Source organism: Colias philodice, chromosome 6, assembly GCF_061535455.1.
Source record: "Colias philodice isolate Cphi_HAF_F1 chromosome 6, ilColPhil1 Martin Lab GWU primary, whole genome shotgun sequence".
Lineage (NCBI taxonomy): Eukaryota > Metazoa > Arthropoda > Insecta > Lepidoptera > Pieridae > Colias > Colias philodice.
The window spans coordinates 13294746-13320479 of record NC_143091.1 but is presented as its reverse complement, the minus strand read 5'-3'; the positions used below and the strand labels follow the sequence as shown (position 1 = coordinate 13320479).

Genomic DNA, 25734 nt, shown 5'->3' with positions numbered 1-25734 from the left:
TTGAAAGTTGAGTCGAGCGTGGAAAACTTTGTTTGATTTCTCATTTTATTACTGCTCCAATCGACGAGGACAATATATCACAAAGGCGGCGCGTTCAAAAATAAAAAATATGACATGTGATATGTAGGCACTAGCACTTGGAGAGCTCGTTGATCGCCCTGAAGCCTTACAGGAGACCTGTTTCTGTAGGAAGAATATGTAAGGCCTGATGATTATAATGGATGATAATTTTGACGGTGATTCCATCCTTAATGCGCTTGTAATTATTAATGAAAGGATTGTGACGAAATAAAGGCAGATAATATCTTTGCTTACATTCATGACATAAAAGTTCTAAATGATAATCAGTGTTTGTCTGTAATTTTAAAATAGACTTATGTTATCACAATATGTTTGCTTTTTCTACTACCAAGTAACAAATAATATTTTTTCAGTACCCGTACGGGCTGCATTTCCATTTATTCATACATAATAATAAAGATGAAGATGTTTGCATTGACAGAACCGATATTAACGGGACTTTCTATGAATTGATCAGAAATTATACGACGATATTCAATCGACATTTTTTCTAAGTCATTGTTGATGAACGTTTAAAAGTGAACTCGCAGCAGCTTGCTAGTATTGACATGACCATAAAACATACCAAGACGACAAGATTAGCAAAAGCTGTTAAAAGCTACAAATGGTTCACACATTGGACACAAGTCACGACCGTCACCAACTTACATGATTCACTTATAAGTTTATAATCAAATGAGAGGGTTAACTTCGGTTACTACGTACATGAAGCGCACGGGCGAAGAATTTAAGATAAATTAAATAACGCTTTAAAGATATCGTTGCACTAGTTTTAATCATTCATTTGCTATTTATCGATGAAAAGTAGACTATATTATGCAAAGTATACCAATCAATATTACAGAGATAATAATGAAAATCTGCTTCAGTTATGTTGTCAGTAGTAGGATTTTAGGTGGTAAGATCAACATCTGCAGCTTGGAATGTATCCTGCATATTAGACTTGATTCATGCGACAATAAGTTCTCAGATTTAGTATCCTCGGGCTTACTTCTCTCTATATATCATTTCACGTCAAGATTTAAACCTTATCTAAAGCCAGATTTTGAATTTGTGTTCATATAAATAAATTAAAATACTGTCTGTTTAAAAAAAAACAATTTACACCTAGATTTAATAAAAAATAATAAAAAGAAAGATAATTTTAAGAACTTAATATCTAAAAATAATATTTCATGAAAAAATAATTACAAAGCAATTAGGTAACACAGGGTAACACCAGTCGGAAAATCATTTTCTAGACTACTTACATATTATACTTCAACTTAAGAACTTTTCTTCAATTTTTTTCGTATTATTTCTCTATTAATAATAATTATCATATTGTAATGAAAGGTAATTCCAATATGAAAGAAAGAAAGAAAAAAACGTTTATTTATATGCCCTAACACTTGTACACTACAAAGTATACGCGTGTCAAAGTCTCCCGATATGTCTCCGGAAGCCTGCAGGATGTAAGAGGCTTTAATTAATTGGCTTGTATGAGATGTTCACAATCCCGTTACTGGACTAAGCGACTGCGAACAATTGTGTTCTCAAGGGTCATTCGTTTTGAGGTGAAGAATTTGATTCATTTGTACAGGGCATTAAAGATTTTGTTGCATTAAAATATTCGTGATTACTATGTGAGAGAAGTTTTATGTTCGCTTCGCTCGCGTACTCTTCGCAATATCGCATGAGACTAAAATTCATTCGAATTAATTCAGCGCGCGGTCACAGCGACATCACCTTCTATCGTCTGTCAAGAAAAATAAACATGATTCATCCGCAATACTTAAAACAGTATGGTTTAACAAAGTATTAATCATACATCACTCATCTCGAATAACAATGAATTTATGACAATATCTTATATATAAAAATGAATCGCAAAATGTGTTGGTAAGCGCATAACTCGACAATGGCTGAACCGATTTCGATAATTCTTTTTTTATTATATTCCTTGAAGTACGAGGATGGTTCTTATGTAGAGAAAACGTAAACATGTACCACGGGCGAAGCCGGGGCGGACCGCTAGTATTCATATAAATTTAATTAAAAATAAATATAACAATTTCCATTAAATCGATTCGAGCCAATAATACCTCGGCAATTAATACCGAATGGAAATTGATAAAGAGCTGATTAAGAGCTCGCCAGCTGATTGCTATTCACAAAGAGGATTACCGGCCTCTAATAGATAACCATTGATTCCATTTACTGCTTATATTCATATTCGCTTTCAATATCGGAGTGCAATGCGGTGAGCCCCGTGGAGTGGCAGCGGCTTGAATTAGTACGAAATCCTAGTTGGAGGATGAATACGCCATGAACTAATTATTATTAGGGAAATTTATTTGAGAGTTTAATAGAAAAATATTTAATATCATAACATAAATTACCTGGTAAGCTGAGCTATTATATTCCAAGTAAAGTGACCCTCACTTATTAAAAATTCTATAACGTGATACCTACACTTAACTTAATAATTGTTAAGTGTCTGTAATATTATCAATTTCTAAAATATCCATTTCATAATACGCGATAATAATACGATGCAAATGATGTTGTTCAGTTCAGTGATTTAGAGTGTGTCTGTATGTATATGAGGCCGGTATATAGCTTCACCTCATACATATTATGGCTTCTCTCAAATCTCATAATAATCATATAAATAATATAAGTTATGTGCCTTGGGTTACCGAAATTCAATGATTGTATGCAATCAATCTCGTTTTGCCGGCATCCGGCATCGAGTTGCGATTGAATATTGACTAGATGCGGCTTATAGCTCGTGGTTCGACCACAAATGTACTTCTGTGCAGGTCAAAATTCATCTAACCATTGTGAACGTTTACATAGACGTACAGATTTAATCCCATGTAAGCGTATTAAAGATTTATCTGGAATATGTGCTGCTTACTTGGTCATAAGAAATTCCAGAAAAAAAAAGAACCAAGCGAAAGTTTTGAATACGAGGCTATTACAATAATCGAAGTAATGTGATTATGAGAGAACTACGAGAAGATAAAGATATTCTTTTTAAAAATTTTACACGTATGTCTGAAAAAAATTTCGATAGACTTTTGAAATTGGTTACACCAATAGTTACAAAACAGTCCACCAAGTTACGTGAAGCAATACCTAGTGAAATAAAATTAGCTATAACACCTAGGTTCTTAGCTACTGGAGACAATTTAATGTCTCTTTCATATTTATTCAAGGTGTCCAAACAATTCATCTTGTTGATGTCTGATGCATTCAATGTTATGATTACGTATTTAATTACACATACACATAGTATTGTGATGACATTATGTTAACCCGTGGCTCTACTTTTCGTCCTTTCATAATATTACAATCAATAGTAGAGTGAACTTATGTTACAATATTAAATTATACAACTACTTCAAACAAAACAAAAAAAATTGTTGTATGTTCTGGAAAATAAACATGCAAGGGCATTATACATATAATATTTTCTTAAATATAAACCTACACAAAATAACAGAATGAAGAAAACTAAGAATGTGGCGAAATGTAAAGTAAAATTTGTCGACATAACGTAGCACATAGTAGTTGTACAATGTACTTACATCTCTAATGAATGTAGGTGCAACTATTTTGAAATTACTGCTATAAAGTATCGCATAACACGGTAAATAATTGCGTCCATACGACACAAGGAACAAACCACGGTTTGTTCTCATTAGCAGATCGCGGGACTGCTTCGCTCGTGTGCTCCGGAATTTCATTTAAGAGATTCCTACAAATTCATCTCTACCCTACAGTCGACAAAACGCGCTAAAATTAGGAATGGTTTAATCAATTTCCAATTAAAAAAGGTTTGTTGACGAATTCTTGTAATCCTTTATTGGATGTAAATCGTTATATTGTAAGCAGGAAACTAACAAGTTGATTACCTATAACAATGATACTAAGATATAGCTTGTTACATTAATTTTAGTCATTTATACAAATTAGCTTTAATTATATTTTATATATAGCCAGAATATTATTTTTGAACATAAGAATAGTAGACCAATCAAAACGAACAAAACTCATGAAAAGTATAATATTATGTAATACAATATTTCTGCCCATGACGTCGTTGGTCCTACCTACTATAAACAAAACTATGTTTGAAAACTAGCTCTTTCACTTGTTTATCAATCATGCAAGGCGACGGCTGAAATGTCTGCACTAAATCTTATTTATAATTCACTTAATTCAATCCCGGCCTATTTTTAAACGATCGTGAGTAACTAAACAATTGCAATCTCGACTTACTTGCAGATCGAATATTTTTAGAACGAACTAAATTGTTCCCATCTGGATCATGTCCGAATCGATGGTATTGATACTGGAACGTAAGTATTGTTTCTTTTTCAACAATAGTTTTTTCGAAAAGTTAATAAAAAAATTCCACTTATCCATGATTTTCTTTCCACAGCCATAATCAAAAGAAAAAATTGTCGTTTAGTTAGAAATATAAAGTCTTTTATCACATATCGTTTAACAGAAACCATACTGCAATTCAATAAAAGAGAAATGTACAGAAAGTAAAAAAGAATATCTTTGATATAAAGCAGGTTTCCAATGTTAAAGTATTGTAGTTGAAATTTCTCGAAGAATTGAACAAATCTTCGGTGTCGAGCTTAACTAGCCGCCAGCCGCTGGCTCGAGTCGGCTTGGTCGCCCGTATCTCCGGCAGACACTCGACGTGTAGATTAAACTGTAGATGTGCCTTTGGGGCAGTTAAATACCAACAATGTATTGACCTCTGCAAGGATATGACTTAACGTCGAATCAAATAACATTGGGGTAGGTACACCAAGTATAATTAATATGTTTTCGTTATTTGAGTAAATAGCCATAGAATCAATTCATGCAATTATCCAATTCCAATTGATTTGTCAAGCAAACCTTAAAGTTTCATGTTATAAGACGCTCGCTCTGATCACAGTTACAAACTTGTTATAAAAAAGCTTGTTTGTAAAATTATATGTAAAAAAATGTCCAATACCAGTTTAAGTCGCTACATAAAACGATTAAATGAGACCATTAAAGGATCATAAACAGACAACGCTGACCAAGCCGACTCGAGCCAGCGGCTGGCGGCTAGTTAAGCTCGACACCGAAGATTTGTTCAATTCTTCGAGAAATTTCAACTACAATACTTTAACATTGGAAACCTGCTTTATATCAAAGATATTCTTTTTTACTTTCTGTACATTTCTCTTTTATTGAATTGCAGTATGGTTTCTGTTAAACGATATGTGATAAAAGACTTTATATTTCTAACTAAACGACAATTTTTTCTTTTGATTATGGCTGTGGAAAGAAAATCATGGATAAGTGGAATTTTTGAAGTGAAACTTCTTTATCGGGGGTGGACAAAAATTTTGTGAGACATTTTTTGCGTTACGCCGCGCGCGTTACATTTTTTGCGTTACGCCGCGCGCGTTACATTTTTGCGTTACGCCGTACTCGTGACTATATACATGTTATATTAAAGTGATCAGCAAAATCAAAGGGTTTGTTTTAATTCTAATTCCAGTGAATTTCTAAAAAAGTAAATAAGTAATTATATCTATTTTTCTAATACTTAGGTGTAATAATGGTATTTATTTTTCTAAGTTATTTATGATTAACCTCACTTTTTGATTGTATTTTTCAATACACTAACACGTGGGTGGAATTATGGTATCAATTTTTTCTAATACTTGAATGTTGATTGTGGTATTTATTTTTCTAAAATTGTATTTAAAGTTAACCTCAGTTTTTGATTGAATTTTTTAAAACACCAACACGTGGGCGTGATCATGTTATTTATTTTTCAAGTTATTTAAGCTTAACCTCTGTCTTAACCTTCTTAATGCTGCCTTTAAACATAACCATTCATCATATTCATGAACATTTTTTAAAGTATGAAATTTTTACTTAAAACGTTATAATTTAAAACTGTTTACTACATAATTTTTTAGGGATAAGGGTCTTATTTATAATTAAAACATAATAATTAAGAAAAAAGGAAATCTTTATTTACTTTTATTATAATAACGTAAGGCACTAGTTTTAAGGAGATCGTAGTTGATAAGGTACGTAAAAATTAAAATTAAAAAAAAATAACAAAATATAGCTTTTTTTTCTTTGGCCAAAATAAACATAACTCTACACTTAAAAATACAAAAGCTAAATGTTTTGTCATCAAAACGAAGGCAGCGTAAAAGAAAGTCACACCTTTCTTTGCTCATACATGACACGTACCTAGTACCAGAATACTCAGGGTTAAACAGTTCTTCAAGGGAGAGGTGGTTGTCTTTCAGAGCTGCTGTTAGCACTAAAATACCTACAAGTGCTCTAAGCTCCTCTTTGCAAGCATCTTTGAAAGTAGATGTGACTTGTTCATACGTTTGTCTTTTTATAGCGATTTCAGAGTTGGTCCATTTCAATATTTCTTCATATATCTGATCGGTCATGAACTGATCAAATAATAATAAAGGATCTACCATTCCTCTTACACCACGAGATGGCCCTCTTGCTACATGGACGATATTTATCGCAGTTGTCCTTCCTGATGTACGACCTTTACTTGTGGCCCAAACGTGACGATTGCGACTACGAATGGTACCTACTTTGTGGTAAGGTCAAAATACATGAAGAAGTACCTGAAGTCTCTTCCAATAAATCAGGAGGTGATTGAGAGTCGGTCTCGTGGTCCCGTGAGTGAGATGGTGATGAACCGTGACGGATTTGCTGACTGTCCTCTTGGTCAGAGGGTTCATATTGCTGATCGCTTTCCACGTCGTCCACCTCCATAAAGTCTTCATTTTCACCATCCGAAGAAGCCGGCAGCGAGTTGGTGTCATCCTCTTCCAACAATAATCGCGCAATTGTGTCATCACTCAGTGCACGTCGAGACTCCATGTCAAAAATCTGCAAGCAAATATTTCAAACCGTCACCAAAACTAACACAAACCATAACCATTCATCGAAACGATGAACAGATGCTCAATAAATCAAAAAACAAAATACTTACGCGCTGAACACCGGTGTCGCCTGCAACAGCGCGGTGCACACTAAGTTGACAAGAACAGGCAAGTTTATACGCGCACGCGTTAGAAAGAGATGGCGTATTTAGTACCGCGTATTCATCAGATGGACGAAGGTTATGTTTCTAGGGTTAATATGTATATATTATGTACTATGTGCGTCATTAATTTCTGACTGTTTCGAGATTTGGTGCAAAATAAAACAGTGTGTAAATAAAATTAAACAATTGAGTAAAAGTATAATTTAATAGATAACACGTTGAGAAGTTCCCTGTATAAATATATAATATACATATCTTGTATAAAAACATACATAATATGCCTATAGATCTTTACTCAATTGTTTTATTTTATTGATTTTTTACAAATTTTATTTACACACTATTTTATTTTGCACCAAATTTCGAAACAGTCAGAAATTAATGACGCACATATTATATATACATACTTACGTTTTAATATAGAATATTTTTTTTATTTTACAACCTTTACAACTTGATCATTAGGAATTTATTACCTCTATTGTTCGAACAAAAATAAGTTACCGACTTTAAGAACGTGCCGACAATGTAAGTACACTATTGTTTCTTAGAAAACATTTTAGGAGTATACGATAATAAATCTATGACTCACGTAAACACGTGTTTGCTTGATTGGTGTCAGGTGTTCAATTATAATTTTATGAATTCAAAATTTATAAGAATAAACCTCAAACTCTCTGTCCAATCAAAATCCGCCTAAGTCGAAATCCTTTATAAGCTGAAAACGGCAGTGGCCGGCGTAAATATTCAAATAGGTAGCGAGGAGCGAAGCGACGAGCATCTTAGGTTAACTTTTGAACTACCGCACGAGCCGAGCGAGCGAAGCGAGCGAGTTGCAGTAGCGGCCGGTGTAAATATTTAAATAGGTAGCGAGGAGCGAAGCGACGAGCATCTTAGGTTAACTTTTGAACTACCGCACGAGCCGAGCGAGCGAAGCGAGCGAGTTGCAGCAGCGGCCGGTGTAAATATTTAAATAGGTAGCGAAGAGCGAAGCGACGAGCATCTCAGGTTAACTTTTGAACTACCGCACGAGCCAAGCGAGCGAAGCGAGCGAGTCGCGGCAGTGGCCGGCGTAAATATTCAAATAGGTAGCGAGGAGCGAAGCGACGAGCATCTTAGGTTAACTTTTGAACTACCGCACGAGCCGAGCGAGCGAAGCGAGCGAGTTGCAGCAGCAGCCGGTGTAAATATGTAAATAGGTAGCGAGGAGCGAAGCGACGAGCATCTTAGGTTAACTTTTGAACTACCGCACGAGCCGAGCGAGCGAAGCGAGCGAGTTGCAGCAGCGGCCGGTGTAAATATTTAAGTAGGTAGCGACGAGCGTGTGACTAACGTATTTCTTTAATATTGTATATAGTAAATTATTTTTTGAAAAATAAGGACATAAAGAAGTTTCACTTCTTACGTGTGTACTCTAGTACACGCACACATTTTTAGTTTACTTAATAATTGTTAAGTGTCTGTAATAATATCAATTTCTAAAATATCCATTTCATAATACGCAATAATAATACGATGCAAATGATGTTGTTCAGTTCAGTGATTTAGAGTGTGTCTGTATGTATATGAGGCCGGTATATAGCTTCACCTCATACATATTATGGCTTCTCTCAAATCTCATAATAATCATATAAATAATATAAGTTATGTGCCTTGGGTTACCGAAATTCAATGATTGTATGCAATCAATCTCGTTTTGCCGGCATCCGGCATCGAGTTGCGATTGAATATTGACTAGATGCGGCTTATAGCTCGTGGTTCGACCACAAATGTACTTCTGTGCAGGTCAAAATTCATCTAACCATTGTGAACGTTTACATAGACGTACAGATTTAATGTAAGCGTATTAAAGATTTATCTGGAATATGTGCTGCTTACTTGGTCATAAGAAATTCCAGAAAAAAAAAGAACCAAGCGAAAGTTTTGAATACGAGGCTATTACAATAATCGAAGTAATGTGATTATGAGAGAACTACGAGAAGATAAAGATATTCTTTTTAAAAATTTTACACGTATGTCTGAAAAAAATTTCGATAGACTTTTGAAATTGGTTACACCAATAGTTACAAAACAGTCCACCAAGTTACGTGAAGCAATACCTAGTGAAATAAAATTAGCTATAACACCTAGGTTCTTAGCTACTGGAGACAATTTAATGTCTCTTTCATATTTATTCAAGGTGTCCAAACAATTCATCTTGTTGATGTCTGATGCATTCAATGTTATGATTACGTATTTAATTACACATACACATAGTATTGTGATGACATTATGTTAACCCGTGGCTCTACTTTTCGTCCTTTCATAATATTACAATCAATAGTAGAGTGAACTTATGTTACAATATTAAATTATACAACTACTTCAAACAAAACAAAAAAAATTGTTGTATGTTCTGGAAAATAAACATGCAAGGGCATTATACATATAATATTTTCTTAAATATAAACCTACACAAAATAACAGAATGAAGAAAACTAAGAATGTGGCGAAATGTAAAGTAAAATTTGTCGACATAACGTAGCACATAGTAGTTGTACAATGTACTTACATCTCTAATGAATGTAGGTGCAACTATTTTGAAATTACTGCTATAAAGTATCGCATAACACGGTAAATAATTGCGTCCATACGACACAAGGAACAAACCACGGTTTGTTCTCATTAGCAGATCGCGGGACTGCTTCGCTCGTGTGCTCCGGAATTTCATTTAAGAGATTCCTACAAATTCATCTCTACCCTACAGTCGACAAAACGCGCTAAAATTAGGAATGGTTTAATCAATTTCCAATTAAAAAAGGTTTGTTGACGAATTCTTGTAATCCTTTATTGGATGTAAATCGTTATATTGTAAGCAGGAAACTAACAAGTTGATTACCTATAACAATGATACTAAGATATAGCTTGTTACATTAATTTTAGTCATTTATACAAATTAGCTTTAATTATATTTTATATATAGCCAGAATATTATTTTTGAACATAAGAATAGTAGACCAATCAAAACGAACAAAACTCATGAAAAGTATAATATTATGTAATACAATATTTCTGCCCATGACGTCGTTGGTCCTACCTACTATAAACAAAACTATGTTTGAAAACTAGCTCTTTCACTTGTTTATCAATCATGCAAGGCGACGGCTGAAATGTCTGCACTAAATCTTATTTATAATTCACTTAATTCAATCCCGGCCTATTTTTAAACGATCGTGAGTAACTAAACAATTGCAATCTCGACTTACTTGCAGATCGAATATTTTTAGAACGAACTAAATTGTTCCCATCTGGATCATGTCCGAATCGATGGTATTGATACTGGAACGTAAGTATTGTTTCTTTTTCAACAATAGTTTTTTCGAAAAGTTAATAAAAAAATTCCACTTATCCATGATTTTCTTTCCACAGCCATAATCAAAAGAAAAAATTGTCGTTTAGTTAGAAATATAAAGTCTTTTATCACATATCGTTTAACAGAAACCATACTGCAATTCAATAAAAGAGAAATGTACAGAAAGTAAAAAAGAATATCTTTGATATAAAGCAGGTTTCCAATGTTAAAGTATTGTAGTTGAAATTTCTCGAAGAATTGAACAAATCTTCGGTGTCGAGCTTAACTAGCCGCCAGCCGCTGGCTCGAGTCGGCTTGGTCGCCCGTATCTCCGGCAGACACTCGACGTGTAGATTAAACTGTAGATGTGCCTTTGGGGCAGTTAAATACCAACAATGTATTGACCTCTGCAAGGATATGACTTAACGTCGAATCAAATAACATTGGGGTAGGTACACCAAGTATAATTAATATGTTTTCGTTATTTGAGTAAATAGCCATAGAATCAATTCATGCAATTATCCAATTCCAATTGATTTGTCAAGCAAACCTTAAAGTTTCATGTTATAAGACGCTCGCTCTGATCACAGTTACAAACTTGTTATAAAAAAGCTTGTTTGTAAAATTATATGTAAAAAAATGTCCAATACCAGTTTAAGTCGCTACATAAAACGATTAAATGAGACCATTAAAGGATCATAAACAGACAACGCTAATTTAATAGGCAAGTCGTAAAGTTAACGATGGATACGTAAAAGTATTTAAGTGGCGCATCTGCAAGTTTTACGAGTTATTCTGTGGCGCGGCGCACGTGCCTCCAACGACTTCTTACACTTCCTACTGAGTGTCGCTTGTCATCTTTAACTGAGACATTGATACCGGCTTATAATAGACAACAACTAGCAACTAAGTTTATTTTATCGCTTGTGCGTTTAGTTTCTTTGTTTCAAGAGATTTATCACAGAAAATGCTATCAAAAGATGTAGACATTTCTTCGTATAATTATGTAGAGTTTGTTGTGTATTTTTAAAGTCATTGATCCTGATAAACAGTGGAATGGCATTATACATTTTTACAATTACACCAATTTCGAGATTATAAATGAAAAAAGTAATTTAAAAGATTTCTGTTTATCTCCCAAAAACAAATTAAACTATAGCTGTATGCATAACTGTTATGAAATGAAGGCGAGTTAGTTCAAAGCGTAGTCTCACATTCAATTACGTCCAAACAAGCGAATGCATAATAAAATACGCCACACATTAAACTTGCTTAGGAATTCCAGTAGCATAGTTGTTGTACTGATAATGCGGTGGTCTGTTTGCATAGTCTGTGACACGTAGCGGTGTCCCGCCATTTCTGTTGGCAACGCGGCCGGCCGCGGTCGCTACGGTGCTACCGTGCTACGAGCTCCTCGTAGCCGATCGCTACGAGTGTATTGTTCGAATAGTTTGTGAAGTGTGGAATGTTACAATTTAGGAATTGAGCGGCGGGAGGATTGTAAGTTTAATTGATTTTGTTTCAATTTATATTTCATCGGAATAATACTTCAAACTCTTGTTAAGTTTTGCCACGATTATAGTTTTAGAAATCGGTCAAGTAATAATAACTTATTTTAAACTTAATAATATTATAAACAACAAATAAATAATTTATAATCTCGATATAAGCACACAGTTATTCCGTGAAATATAAATAACTAAAGTTTTATTAGTTTTAGTATCAGGTTAATCTGAACTTATTCGCACAATAAATTCCGTTTTAAAATAAGCAAAACTATGAAAAAGTAAATATTTCTATCACAATGAGAATGTTCTGAGAATTTTATCTATAACTGTATACCAAGAACTTATACAATACAATGGATTGTAAACGTTTTGTCTGTTGATTCTAAAAACGGGAAGTTGATTTTTGCATTGAATAATTTCCCTCAGTTTTATAATATAACGGTATTATAATATAAATTTAATAAAGTTCACAATATAAAATATATACCCTGTATTATATTATTATGTTATATGTAAATGTAGTTGTAGTAAGTTCATAACACTGCTATACTAACACAAAACAAAGAAAAGTTTGGCTTTCAACCCAACGAAACGATGCAGAAACTTTGAGACTCAGTTTAACGCGCGTAAAACTCTTCTTTGTCATTGAATAATATTCGGTGTGATAAAAATCAACACAGTGGATAAAACGTCACATTATAATAATACTTCTCCAACTTATGATTATATTATGTCTTCCGCTGATAGAAATAAAAGCATAGCTAAACAAAAGGAAAGCTGCACGCAAACGCAATATAGGTATAATTTCTAAATATTCTCTCAACGATGGGAACGCTAGGCATGTAATATTTTGCGCTACAAATAAACTTTTTTTCCAACTGTACTTGATGAGATTTTTAATTTTCCGCTTATTGCGGTGTGTGTACGTACGAGTAAATGAGTTTCAGAACAAAAGCGTCATAAAGAATGCGCGGTGATACGAGCCTGCCACGGACAGCTAAGCGTTGCTATGATATTATAGTTATTTCAGTTTAGTAAGCAGATCTTAGTATAGTTTTTGAAAAGCATTTGTCAGCAAAATTGTGATCCTGAATCATGAAGTTCATGGAGAGTTTTGCATATTCCGACTACTGCCTATGGCTTTATGATCACGCACTTTTAATAGATGTTTTAAGTTTATTCCAATAATAACGGAAAATAAAATAGGTTTCTTTTTAGACAACATAAAAATTTATTAATCGGTTCTTTTTTTCTATAAGAGGTTCACAAAGCTTTTATAAACAAAAAATATTTAAAATCGTAACAATGATGGTATTTTATGTTAGCCTCGAATACTTGATACAATGAACGATATTAAAGAATGATGATATATCAAATATACGTTTGGTAACGTTAAGATTAGTTAGGTTTAGTGAAAAATTAATAAGAGCGCTACAGGTCGTACAATTAAATAATTTTTCATATAGATAGATCCAATTCACTTGGCATACATAATAATATGGTCTACATCAATGGGGACTAGCAAACTATTTACTATAATACTTACATGGAATATTGTTATCTTTGCAAATTTACAATCTGAAGGCCTGAATTTCATGTCCAGCTATACTTTATTTTGCACGTTGGTCTTGTTTTGCTTCCCTTATCTTTTGATTGCAGCCAGTGTTTATCACTGCACGAATTCATTGCAATAGTTTTTATAAAATACAAAAGTTTCCATTTTCCATCCAAAAGTTTAATTCCCCCAGAATATTTCTCGCATATATTTGATGTGTTAAAAATTCGCCATGATATTAAAAAATCTTTTATTTATCGCATGCATTAAGCCTGTGAAACACGGCCATACCACCAGCCTCAATATTGGAGATACGAAATTCAACATTTACATTAAAATATATCAATACTTTGCAATAATTACAATATGATTGGACGTGTTTGTGAATTAATCATGTTCCGACTCGGTAAATCTGTTCAAATTATGCAAATGAGTGGATTATAATTTGAAATCAATAACGCGGGTTCACTCGCGTCACGTTCACGCTTCGGGGCGATAGTTCTGGGGTATGTAACCTCGTGTGATACTTGATTAATGTATTTTGGCATGAGTTGTTTTGACAAATGATTTCCAAGGTATAATTAAGGAGCAATCATCTGGGAAGTTAGTTCTCTCGCGCTGATTGCGGGCATATATTATTATAAAATGAATTTTATTGCGGGTGACTCTATCATACTCTACATGTTTTAATAACTGACATTAAATAATTAAGTTACCAAAATGGGGTGCAAAATAAATACAGAAAACAGTGTACAAAGATGCATCTGACTTTCCTGATTAATTTGTTTTCAATTTACGTCACGGCTTCTAAAGGTATTGTGTTTCCAATAACTAGCGCAACGGGAGCATAATTTGAAATACTGAAATATAACCTGAGATTATAATGTTTACGAAGCTAAGTTTACTTTTAATTCAATTTATGTGATAGAAAAGTGAAAATATGGAAGAAGCTCTTAATTCACCATTTTATTATTATTAAATCCTTCGATTTTTGAACCTTTTTTTTATTCTTCTTTATAAGTATCTATCTGACTGGTTCTCTTTGTCCAGGTGGTGCCGGTATGGCGCTGATCGGAAGTCTTGCCACCTTACTGCTTACACTCATCGGTAAGTCTGTTAAATGAACTCAAATAAATATATACTACCGATATGATACGGAAGCTGATATTTTTTAATATAAATACATACGTGTTTTAAAATGAAACGGTTTTTTATTTGTTGGGTTCATTTGTATTTCGCTACATTTTACTGATGTTCAAAATAATAAAATCGTTTCATTGAAATTTTGTGTTACCAGAATTAAAGGCGGATTAAAATATAAACCAAAACGTAAAAAAAATATTTTCTCTAGGTTTCAACGATGCCAAATTTAAAAGGATATTGATAAACATATTTTACAAAAAATAATATACCTAACCTACTCTAGAATAATAATCATAAAAGTAAAAGTTTTCTGTTGTTTCTATACCTAAAGATTTTTTGAGTTGACTTTTGTTTTTGGGAGTGCAAATCTTTGGGAGATCTATAGATTGTTGTCATTATATAAGTTTGTGTGTGGTAAAAAGATGAAGTTAGTACAGGATATATTCTTTGGCGATTATCCGAAATTGTCCATTGTTCGGCGTCACGTATTGCTAAAGTACTATCCGAGTGGTCATTCACCCACTAAACGTGTCCTTATATCCTTTTGACATACTTTTGGAAACGTTGAAGTTTTCCTTTTAGTGTACCCGCTTTGTTTTTTCGTTCATGATTAATTGGCAAGTAGTTACAATGGCATTACTTTGAAGTTATTAATTTTTATTTTTGAAGTGAAACTTCTTTAGGCGCGTTGCGAGTAAAATTTTAAGGTCGCGTCATGGCAATACAGTCACGTCATGGAGTGGAGACGATTTTCGTATCTTTGAATCTTGCCAAAAAAGTTTTACTTCTGGCATGTGTGCTCAGCATACACGCACTTTTTCTTTTTTGTACTCTCGATTTAAGTCGACGTTCATATTATGATAAAAACAAAATGCAACCAGCCAGGACTATTCACAAACATAATCTTTCCTTTTCAGTTAAAAGCAGCAGCACATCTTACATTTTTCCATTCAAAAAATCCATATTTTTCCACTCAACTGCTCTTACCACAATCTGCTAAGCCTTCCTAAACATTGTTCGCGCCCCACAATTACACAGTAATTCACGGAGGAGGGCCCATTGTGACGTCACGTCGCGGGGCCCGTTCGAGTGACTCTCCTCAACTAATTACCGACAATGGAACGTGCTGTGATATCACATTCTCGGTTTTAACTAGTCATGTGGAAATTTGGCGGGAATTTTTATGTGTGGGTTCGGAAAAGACAGAAATTATAGATACGCACTTGTACTATGACAGTATTGTACGGCATAATTTAGTCCATTTAGTAAGTTTTAGACCACCAAGTATGCACCGATAATTTAAACGTAGAAAAAATGAAATATATACAAAACACAATTTCACAAAGGTAGTAAAATATATTTAGGGGCTCTATAAACCGAATATTCACCAGGAGAGTAAGTTGCGGGATGCAGCTAGTGTACCCAGTACCCAGGCAATTTGGGAATTAATTCAGTCATAACATTATCTACGATAACGGTATATCTGTTCGTCTTCAGGCGTTAGCGACTGACGGCGCATCGTTAGAGCAGCCTTATGGCGAGCTATAAAGGCGATTATACCGACTTCCATGGAGCGTGTCCATTGTAACACGTACTCAGGTTCCTTGGAATTTTGAAATAAATTTAGCAAATTCCTATCAGAAAAGAAAATTGCGAAAAGTTATAAAAAATGCAGCATTACCGTACGGAGCCGGACCGCACATCTATACTAATATTATAAAGCTGAAGAGTTTGTTTGAACGCGCTAATCTCGGGAACTACTGGTCCGATTTGAAAAATTCTTTCGGTGTTAGATAGCCCATTTATCGAGGAAGGCTATATCCTTTCCTGTTAGTCTTAGCGTGATGATATTAGCCTATCGGCTATAATATCATCATGCTAAGACTAACAGGAGCAGAGCTACGCGGGTGAAACCACGCGGCACAGCTAGTCTAGTATATAAATAAATCTCATACTTAACGACATTAATAATTATTTTGACGTAGAAAAGAAAACTCAAAGCCAAAGAGATCTTTTCTGAAATAGACTTGTAACATTTTATTCAAATAAGTTCCTGACAGAATCTCTGGTAGTTGCTCTTTTTAAATAAGTTACAATTTATACAATGTAAATAAAATTTTCGTTTTCACAAATGGCTGTTGTGTGGCTGTTTAAAGCGGAATATTTTCATGGATCTTTATTTACACAATTTCGCATCTAACCATTCTTTATCAAACAAAACTGAAATACAGAGAACTTGACAACCATTAAACGTGTTTTGAATAAAAACATAATTATCGTAATATAATGTAACATCAAACTTATGTTATTTTCACACAATAATTTTCTTGTTGTAGGGACCTCATATTTTATACTTTTACGAAATACTTAGCAAACATGAATTTTACATTTCTTGACGAGGGACTCAGTAATGAGTGAGGGGGTATTTTCCAATAGCTATCGGTATTTAGAATTTAATAACTGAACAGAAGCGGTAGCATTGTATCTGTACTGTCCTTGAGAAGTATCAATTAAATAATGTAAAAAGGAAGGGATATATATTATTATACAATCGCATCATTATTTTAATGTTTTATGTTATGCATGTGAGAAACACATACCCGAATTACTATCAAGTAAAAAGACGTGTGGCACTCGGGGACTGCCGCGGTAAAGCTATTGCATAGCAATTAGCATGCCTTCAAGCCACACCTCCGAGCCCGTCGGAGTGGGGAGCGTGAGGTTTTTTCGTTACGGAATTTCTCGATTCGGTCCCCGCGCTCAAGGCCCGCGATAGAAGCTATGCAATAGCTTAAAAGTAAAATTCGATAAAATAAGAATGTAAGTAATGATATAATGAAACAAACAAGTAGGTACATAACTATATTGATATTTGGTATCCTTATAGTCTAAAGAGTCAGCGTCACAACATATAATCCTATATACTATAACTGGTCTAGCTTCACACTAATTCATATCGATTACCAGTATTACGTATCATCTATCTTCTGAGCTATATCTTGACGTCTCTGTAGCTGCTGCACGCTGGTTGCAACCATTAATGGCTGGCTATAAATGTGATAATGGAAACTCACTCGTGTGTCCATTGTCACACGATTGCATTTGTGGTTACAGCAAATGATTGTAGGAGGTAAGTTTGATGTGTACGGGAACATTGTCGTTAAGGATAAGTGCAAGGTTAGTTTGAGGTGTATGTTAAGCCGGGTATCCACTTAGGTTCGCCGTGGATTGCGATCAATGTGTGCTCCGCGAACGTGAACGTGTATAGTGTACACACTTAGGCTGCAACATCAGTGCTTCTGTCGGAGCCCTAAATTTCGCGCTCCGAGAGACGGTCGGTGCAAACATGCCGCCTCCAGAATTAGTAGGAAGTGCAGCTTATATTTTGATACATTATATTGTGATGGAATACAAACAACCTCCTCAATTTTGGCAAGGTAATATGAATAAGGGAAGAAGAAATAATGAAATAATGCATATATTCATCATTTCATCGGACCACTCCATGTTCGCGAACTTAACAAACACACGTTCGCGTCCACGAACAAACTGCGCTCCCCTTTGAGTTCGCGCAAAAAACCGCTTCCGGAGCGCTCCGCCGTGCTCCGATCGTGCTCCAGTCGCGCTCCGCGATCACGACGTATCCATTATGTTTGGTTTGCGGAGCGGGCGCGTTCACAAACCACGGCGAACCTAAGTGGATACCCGGCTTTACATTGTCGTCAATATAAAAAAGACGTGTGGCACTCGGGGACTGCCACGGTAAAGCTATTGCATAGCATGCCTTCAACCCACACCTCCGTGCCCGTCGGAGTGGGGAGCGTGAGGTTTTTCGTTACGGAATTTCTGGATTCGGTCGCCGCGCTCAAGGCCCGCGATAGAAGCTATGCAATAGCTTAAAAATGTTCTACGGTATTATAGAATGGATCAATATTTACAAGAAAGTCCGCGATACCATATTATGTCCATCTTCAGTAGTTATGTTACTACAACAACTTTTTTACGTTTTTACAACAACTTTTTTACGAGCATTTTTGTCTGTACTCGATGACTTAATTGAAATGTAGCAAGTAACTTTGATTCACTTCCCGGTAACCGATTGAGCTGAAATTTTATATACGTATGTAAATTGGATAGCGATGAAACATTATCATGACATAGGTTTGAAGTCGATGCCAAACACTAAGCACTTAGTATTAAGCCCGTGCACCGACATCAAATCTTTTTAGTAAATAGCACATCTAAATAATATGTAGTAATTAAAAATATCATTTTTTTTAATTTTTACTTTTCTGTTTTTGAAGTCGGTTGTTTTTAACGCAGTTATTGCACGCCTCATAAGCGAAGCGTTGAGGTGGGTACTACTGTCACTTCGCGCAAAACATCTGATTTTTCAAACTTAAAATGTCTTTATGTATCATACATTGCACTTGTAAGATAATACATACACACACATATTAAGAAAAAACACTATTTTTAACGTTCATGATATTTTTGATGTCATTTTTGTTATTTAAACTAGTTAAAAAACAGTTTAAAAAAGTTCTGTCTTGGACGTCCGTGTGTCTGTATGTGCGGATCCTTTTTCTTGTTAACACGATAGCGACCGAAATACTTTACTAATCGAGTCTTTTTTTTTCTCTTACGCTTGAGTATGCTCAGGAATAGAACCCTTTCATTTTTCAGGGTCTGATTCGATGTGGTTTAATTGTTATTAAATAAACAAAAATAATAATTAATAAATATTTATTAAAAAAAAATTATGAGGCGTGCACTTTTGGATTTTCCAAATTATTTTTATTACTTTTTAAGATGAAGTATATTATAAACACTATACAAGATATGCAAATAAAATCACATACTTTACATTAATTAAAATGTCATGAAAAATATTCATAGATTCGTGACGTATAAAAATGGACACGCCAGGTAGTCGGCGACATGAAAGGCTCGTATGTATGTAAATGTGTCCTCTGGCGCTCGCTCAGCCGACGGGGATCTCTGGCGTTCATTAGCGAGGAGCGACTGATCGACTAACTTATTTATCCGAATGTTCGGCATCTAACCGACTACTACAACTAATTAGAACTTTGAAGTTTTGCTATTCGAAAATCTGCATGAACCGAATGAGTTGATAGGATTGTAATCTAATTGCAGTTATATTTATTGGAAGAGACTCTTTACTCATCTGCGTCAGTAGCAGTTTTGTTTCTGTACATTGGCGACCTATAAAAGCTAAAAGTTTTATAGATTTTATTGCGTGAAGTGTTTGAGGAAAAACACAAAATGCGTGATTGATTCTTTCACGACTGACCCAAAACCGGGACCCAATAGTAAAAATCTTCATTTAAAATTATGTATTTCGCATGTGTATATATTTAAAATTTTATGGTATACTAGCGGTCCGCCCCGGCTTCGCCCGTGGTACATATTTACGTTTTCTCTACATAAGAACCATCCTCGTACTTCAAGGAATATAATAAAAAAAGAATTATCGAAATCGGTTCAGCCGTTCTCAAGTTATGCGCTTACCAACACATTTTGGGATTCATTTTTATATTATAGACTAGCGGTCCGCCCCGGCTTCGCCCGTGGTACATATTTACGTTTTCTCTACATAAGAACCATCCTCGTAGTTCAAGGAATATAATAAAAAAAGAATTATCGAAATCGGTTCAGCCGTTCTCGAGTTATGCGCTTACCAACACATTTTGCGATTCATTTTTATTTATAAGATAAGACTAGCGACCTGCCCCGGCTTCGCACGGGTGCAATGCTGATACTAAATACACTACAGAAAAATTTGTATATATAAAAACATAGCGGCCCGCTCCGGCTTCGCACGGGTATCAATTAATTATTAATACATAGCCGGGCGGCCGGCCGGCACCGCCGCAAACGCTACGTCCCGCAATTTTTAAATCTGTAATATCTTCGAAAATATTCACCTAAATCATACGGTGTAAAGGGCCATATAGATCTATATTAAATGAACAATGTATTTAAGGTATTTAATTGGTTAAGGACTTATGCTGTATTGGTTAAAATCGCATCGAAAATTAGCTATTATTTGTCGTAAAAAGTAAATGACAAAAAAAAGTTATTGTTGGTTATCCATAAGAGATAGATATATATCTATACCATCGCGGACTTTTCTGTAGACCTTTTCAATGTGTATAATACTTAGTAGGTACATTATTTTGAAAAAACTCGTAGGGTTCAGCCTGCGTTTGCAATGTAAGCGGAAAAAATGTAATTTTTTTGCGACATCACATTAGAAACCTCAAAAAACACAGTACTTCTCCACTATTTAATGAATGTTATTATACATATAAACCTTTCTCTTGAATCACTTTATCAATTAAAAAAAACCGCATCAAAATCCGTTGCGTAGTTTCAAAGATTTAAGCGTACAAAGGGACATAGGGACATAGGGACAGGGAAAGCGACTTTGTTTTATACTATGTAGTGAAGTGAAGATTGAATAATGAATATGTCCATTATCCACCTCCTGGTAAATATGAAATAGCGCTGATTTTGGATTCAAAACAAGCTTTGAGATATATTCTAGGCAATATCTTAGCCCCCAGCAACTGTACTATATTAATGATATTACACAATATACAGGTTAAATTATATTAACCGACGTCTAGACGCCGAGCATGTTGAACACTCTGACACCGCGCTAGAATACTAATATAATTATTCTCCAATATTCTATCACTTGGAGCAGTCAAGATGGCAGGTTTGTTGCTAATTATCGCAGATGTTAATTATTCAAATCACTCATGCAAAAGTATTCTAGCAATTTACGCGATTAACGTCTAAGATCATCATTGAAGAACTATACCGAAGCTTTTTATACGACGCGATATTTTATCGTATCGCTATATGTAAATTAAAGCCACCCAGGCGGGATGGTTTTTTTTGATACATTGTAGTAGAAAAAATACGATACGAAAGTATGATTGATTGAAAGGTGAATATTTTGGCGAAACGTTATCAGAATTCACGTAATCAGTTTTCATTTAAACCTTTTATTCATTTGTTTTGTTTGTAATGAAACTCGACAACAATACATTAACAACGAATTGTACTGTATATTATTATTGTACTAGCTTCCCGCCCGCGGCTTCGCCTGCGTTTTCAAAGAAAAACCCGCATAGTTCCCGTTGCCGTGGGATTTCCGGGATAAAACCTATCCTATGTGTTAATCCAAGTTACCCTCTATATGTGTGCTAAATTTAATTGTAATCGGTTCAGTAGTATTTGCGTGTAAGAGTAATAAACACACACACACACACACATCCTCACAAACTTTCGCATTTATAATATTAGTAAGATGAACTTATTTAAGCGAGGAATTATTATTCTTTCGATCGAGGTAGGTACTAAGATTCATTTTAATACTTGGATTTTGTGTTAGATTCTAACGTTTACATTAAAAAGCATAGATAAGAACGGAAAAACTAAATTGAATAAAGATCCTTGTCATGTGCTGTGTGCTCGTTAGTCGTTAGTACGTACTAAAATATTATTGGCAGTGTACTAAGACAAAAATTTGCTGATAGTGATTCTGAAAGTTGATTTGTGAAAATGATTTAAAATATTTTTGTGTATGCTATTAGTTATAAATATACACGATATGATAATGTGTGAACATTGTTTATCCTATCCTACTGTAATATTATAAACTAGCGACCCGCCCCGGCTTCGCACGGGTGCAATGCTGATACTAAATACACTACAGAAAAACTGTGAACGTTGTATATAAAAACAATACGGCCCGCTCAGGCTTCGCACGGGTATAAAATAGATAGCCGGGCGGCCGGCCGGTACCGCCGCAAACGCTACGTCCCGCAATTTTTAAATCTGTAATATCTTCGAAAATATTCACTTAAATCATACGGTGTAAAGAGCCATATAGATCTATATTAAATGAACAATGTATTCAAGGTATTTAATTGGTTAAGGATTAATGCCGTATTGGTTAAAATCGCATCGAAAATTAGCCATTATTTGTCGTAAAAAGTAAATGACAAAAAAAAGTTATTGTGGGTTATCCATACGAGATAGACATATACCATCGCGGACTTTTCTGTAGACCTTTTCAATGTGTATAATAATTAGTACATTATTTTGATAAAACTCGTAGGGTTCAGCCTGCGTTTGCAATGTAAGCGGAAAAAATGTAATTTTTTACGACATCACATTAGGAACCTCAAAAATAACAGTACTTCTCCACTATTTAATGGATGTTATTATACATATAAACCTTCCTCTTGAATCACTCTATCTACTAAAAAAAACCGCATCAAAATCCGTTGCGCAGTTTCAAAGATTTAAGCGTACAAAGGGACATAGGGACATAGGGACATAGGGACAGGGAAAGCGACTTTGTTTTATACTATGTAGTGATGCGAAAGTTTGTGAAGATGTATGTGTATGTGTGTATGTATGTTTGTTACTCTTTTACGCAAATATTACCGAACCGATTACAATAAAATTTAGCACATAAAATATATAGAAGGTAACTTGTATAACCACATGGGATAGGTTTTATCCCGGAAATCCCACGACAACGGGAACTATGCGGGTTTTTCTTTGAAAATACGGGTGAAGCCGCGGGTGGAAAGCTAGTAAGTATTTATATATTACTAGCGACCCGCCCCGGCTTCGCACGAGTCCAATGCTGATACTAAATACACTACAGAAAAATTGTGAACGTTGTATATAAAAACATAGCGGCCCGCTCCGGCTTCGCACGGGTATAAAGTATATAGCCGGGCGGCCGGCCGGTACCGCCGCAAACGCTACGTCCCACAATTTTTAAATCTGTAGTATCTTCGAAAATATTCACTTAAATCATACGGTGTAAAGGGCCATATAGATCTATATTAAATGAACAATGTATTCAAGGTATTTAATTGGTTAAGGATTAATACTGTATTGGTTAAAATCGCTTCGAAAATTAGCCATTATTTGTCGTAAAAAGTAAATGACAAAAAAAAGTTATTGTGGGTTATCCATATGAGATAGACATAATATACCATCACGGACTTTTCTGTAGACCTTTTCAATGTGTACAATACTTAGTACATTATTTTGATAAAACTCGTAGGGTTTAGCCTGCGTTTGCAATGTAAGCGGAAAAAATGTAATTATTTACGACATCGCATTAGAAACCTCAAAAATAACAGTACTTCTCCACTATTTAATGGATGTTATTATACATATAAACCTTCCTCTTGAATCACTCTATCTATTAAAAAAACCGCATCAAAATCCGTTACGTAGTTTCAAAGATTTAAGCGTACAAAGGGACATAGGGACAGGGAAAGCGACTTTGTTTTATACTATGTAGTGATGATGATGATACACATTTTGGGTTAGATTATTTTTTATCGTATCGGATGTCGTAAATGGGCTCCTAGGTAAGTTTCCTGGCTCCGTGGAATATTTCAATTTTGCCTTATACTCGTTTATTATCTATAGTTTTTAAAATATTTGAGGTAGATATTTTATTAAAATTTCCTTTGTTGCCGCTTAATACCTCCTCATTATATTTTCCTCAGAAGTACATTTATTCAATTTCCTTTTAACTGAAATCAAATAAAGATTTTGGCTGATCAGGCAGAGAATCTTTAATTTATATTCTGTGTACTTAAATGTATATAAAATACATCTTGAAATAACAACGTTCACTTTATATTATAGAAATGTGTTTCCTCGTCAATTATAAAAGTTGCACAGCAGTCACGCGTCGCGCATAGAATAGTCCGGGATACATCGCCCATTTTTGCAAGTGATTACTATCAAGCTAATTTTTCGTGAGTAGCTTTATTTTGATGAGATGCCCAATAATTTCATGTACGAAACTCTCGATTGTGGTAGCTTACAGAGGTAACAAGGATAAAAATTTTTGGTTTGACGGTTCTCAAATATTTATTACGCAATTTGTAGGACAATATGTCTGTTGAATTATATAAGTATTAAATAAGTGAAAATAAAAAAATCAGCTGGTTAGTAATCATTTATGATGACTTCGTTATCGATACACATTGGAAAGGGGGACTCTTTGATCAAACCATAGATTTTGTAGGACAAATATTTTTTCGAATAATTTAGATAATTATCTTGAGATTGAACAAAAAAAAACATTCAGTTAGTCTATACTAATATTATAAAGAGGAAAAGTTTGTAAGTATGTATGTAAGTATGTATGTATGTATGGTTTTCACGCAAAAACTACTGGACCGATTTCAAAAATTCTTTCACCATTAGAAAGCTGCATCTTTACTGAGCAACATAGGCTATATTGCATTTTCAAAAAAATTAGAGATCCTTACCAAAAATGCAATAATGTAACCCAAGGTGTAAAAAAATCCTCAATAAAACTTCTGTCATCGCGTGCGCTGCGGAATCTATTGAAGATAGAACAAAAAAATGTTCTACAGTATTATAGAATGGATCAATATCTACAAGAAAGTCCGCGATACCATATGTCCATCTTCAGTAGTTATGTTACTACAACAACTTTTTTACGTTTTCAAAGTAAATAGAAGTGCCGACAGTAATCAAACCATGTTATCCATACACATATATTAATCCTTATCCCATTAAATGATGTTTTATTATAGACTGTTTCAATACCAGCAAAATACTTTTTAAATGAAAAGAATTGGATATTCCATTCAAAAGATATAACGAATTTTTAAAAGTGTCAATCTACAGAAAATAGTAGGTATACTGTTCGAGCAGGCCGTAGTGCGGGGGTCACGGAGGAATTCTACCAATATGCGTCTTGACGGAACACATCTATGAAAGATTTCCCCACTAAAACAAAAAAAAAAAAGAAAAGGCCGTAGTGCGGGACGGGATAAAGGTGATTTTCATGTGATTAAAAATTAAACCTATAGTCCGACTTATAGTAGACTTTTCACTGTAACGATATCGCTATCTATGCGGGTGAAACCGCAGGGCATTGCTAGTAATTAATATTTGAGAACCATCAAATCAAAATATTTTATCCTTGTTTCCT

At 34.5% G+C, this 25734-nt stretch overlaps 1 protein-coding gene across 1 annotated transcript; it reads right to left on the bottom strand.

Moving 5' to 3' along the window:
* Positions 1-6233: 6233 nt before the first annotated feature.
* On the bottom strand, positions 6234-7246 carry LOC149488161 (uncharacterized). The gene is made up of 2 exons (XM_089695952.1): positions 7103-7246; positions 6234-6999 (listed from the first exon to the last, which is right to left on the bottom strand). The coding sequence occupies exon 2, from the start codon at positions 6988-6990 to the stop codon at positions 6682-6684; it is 309 nt and encodes a 102-aa protein (XP_089552078.1). The 5' UTR covers positions 6991-6999; positions 7103-7246; the 3' UTR covers positions 6234-6681.
* Positions 7247-25734: the final 18488 nt, after the last annotated feature.

What these genes read in the sequence shown, in the direction of transcription:
- LOC149488161 (XM_089695952.1), bottom strand. Translation starts at nt 6,990, where the DNA reads ATGGAGTCTCGACGTGCACTGAGTGATGACACAATTGCGCGATTATTG.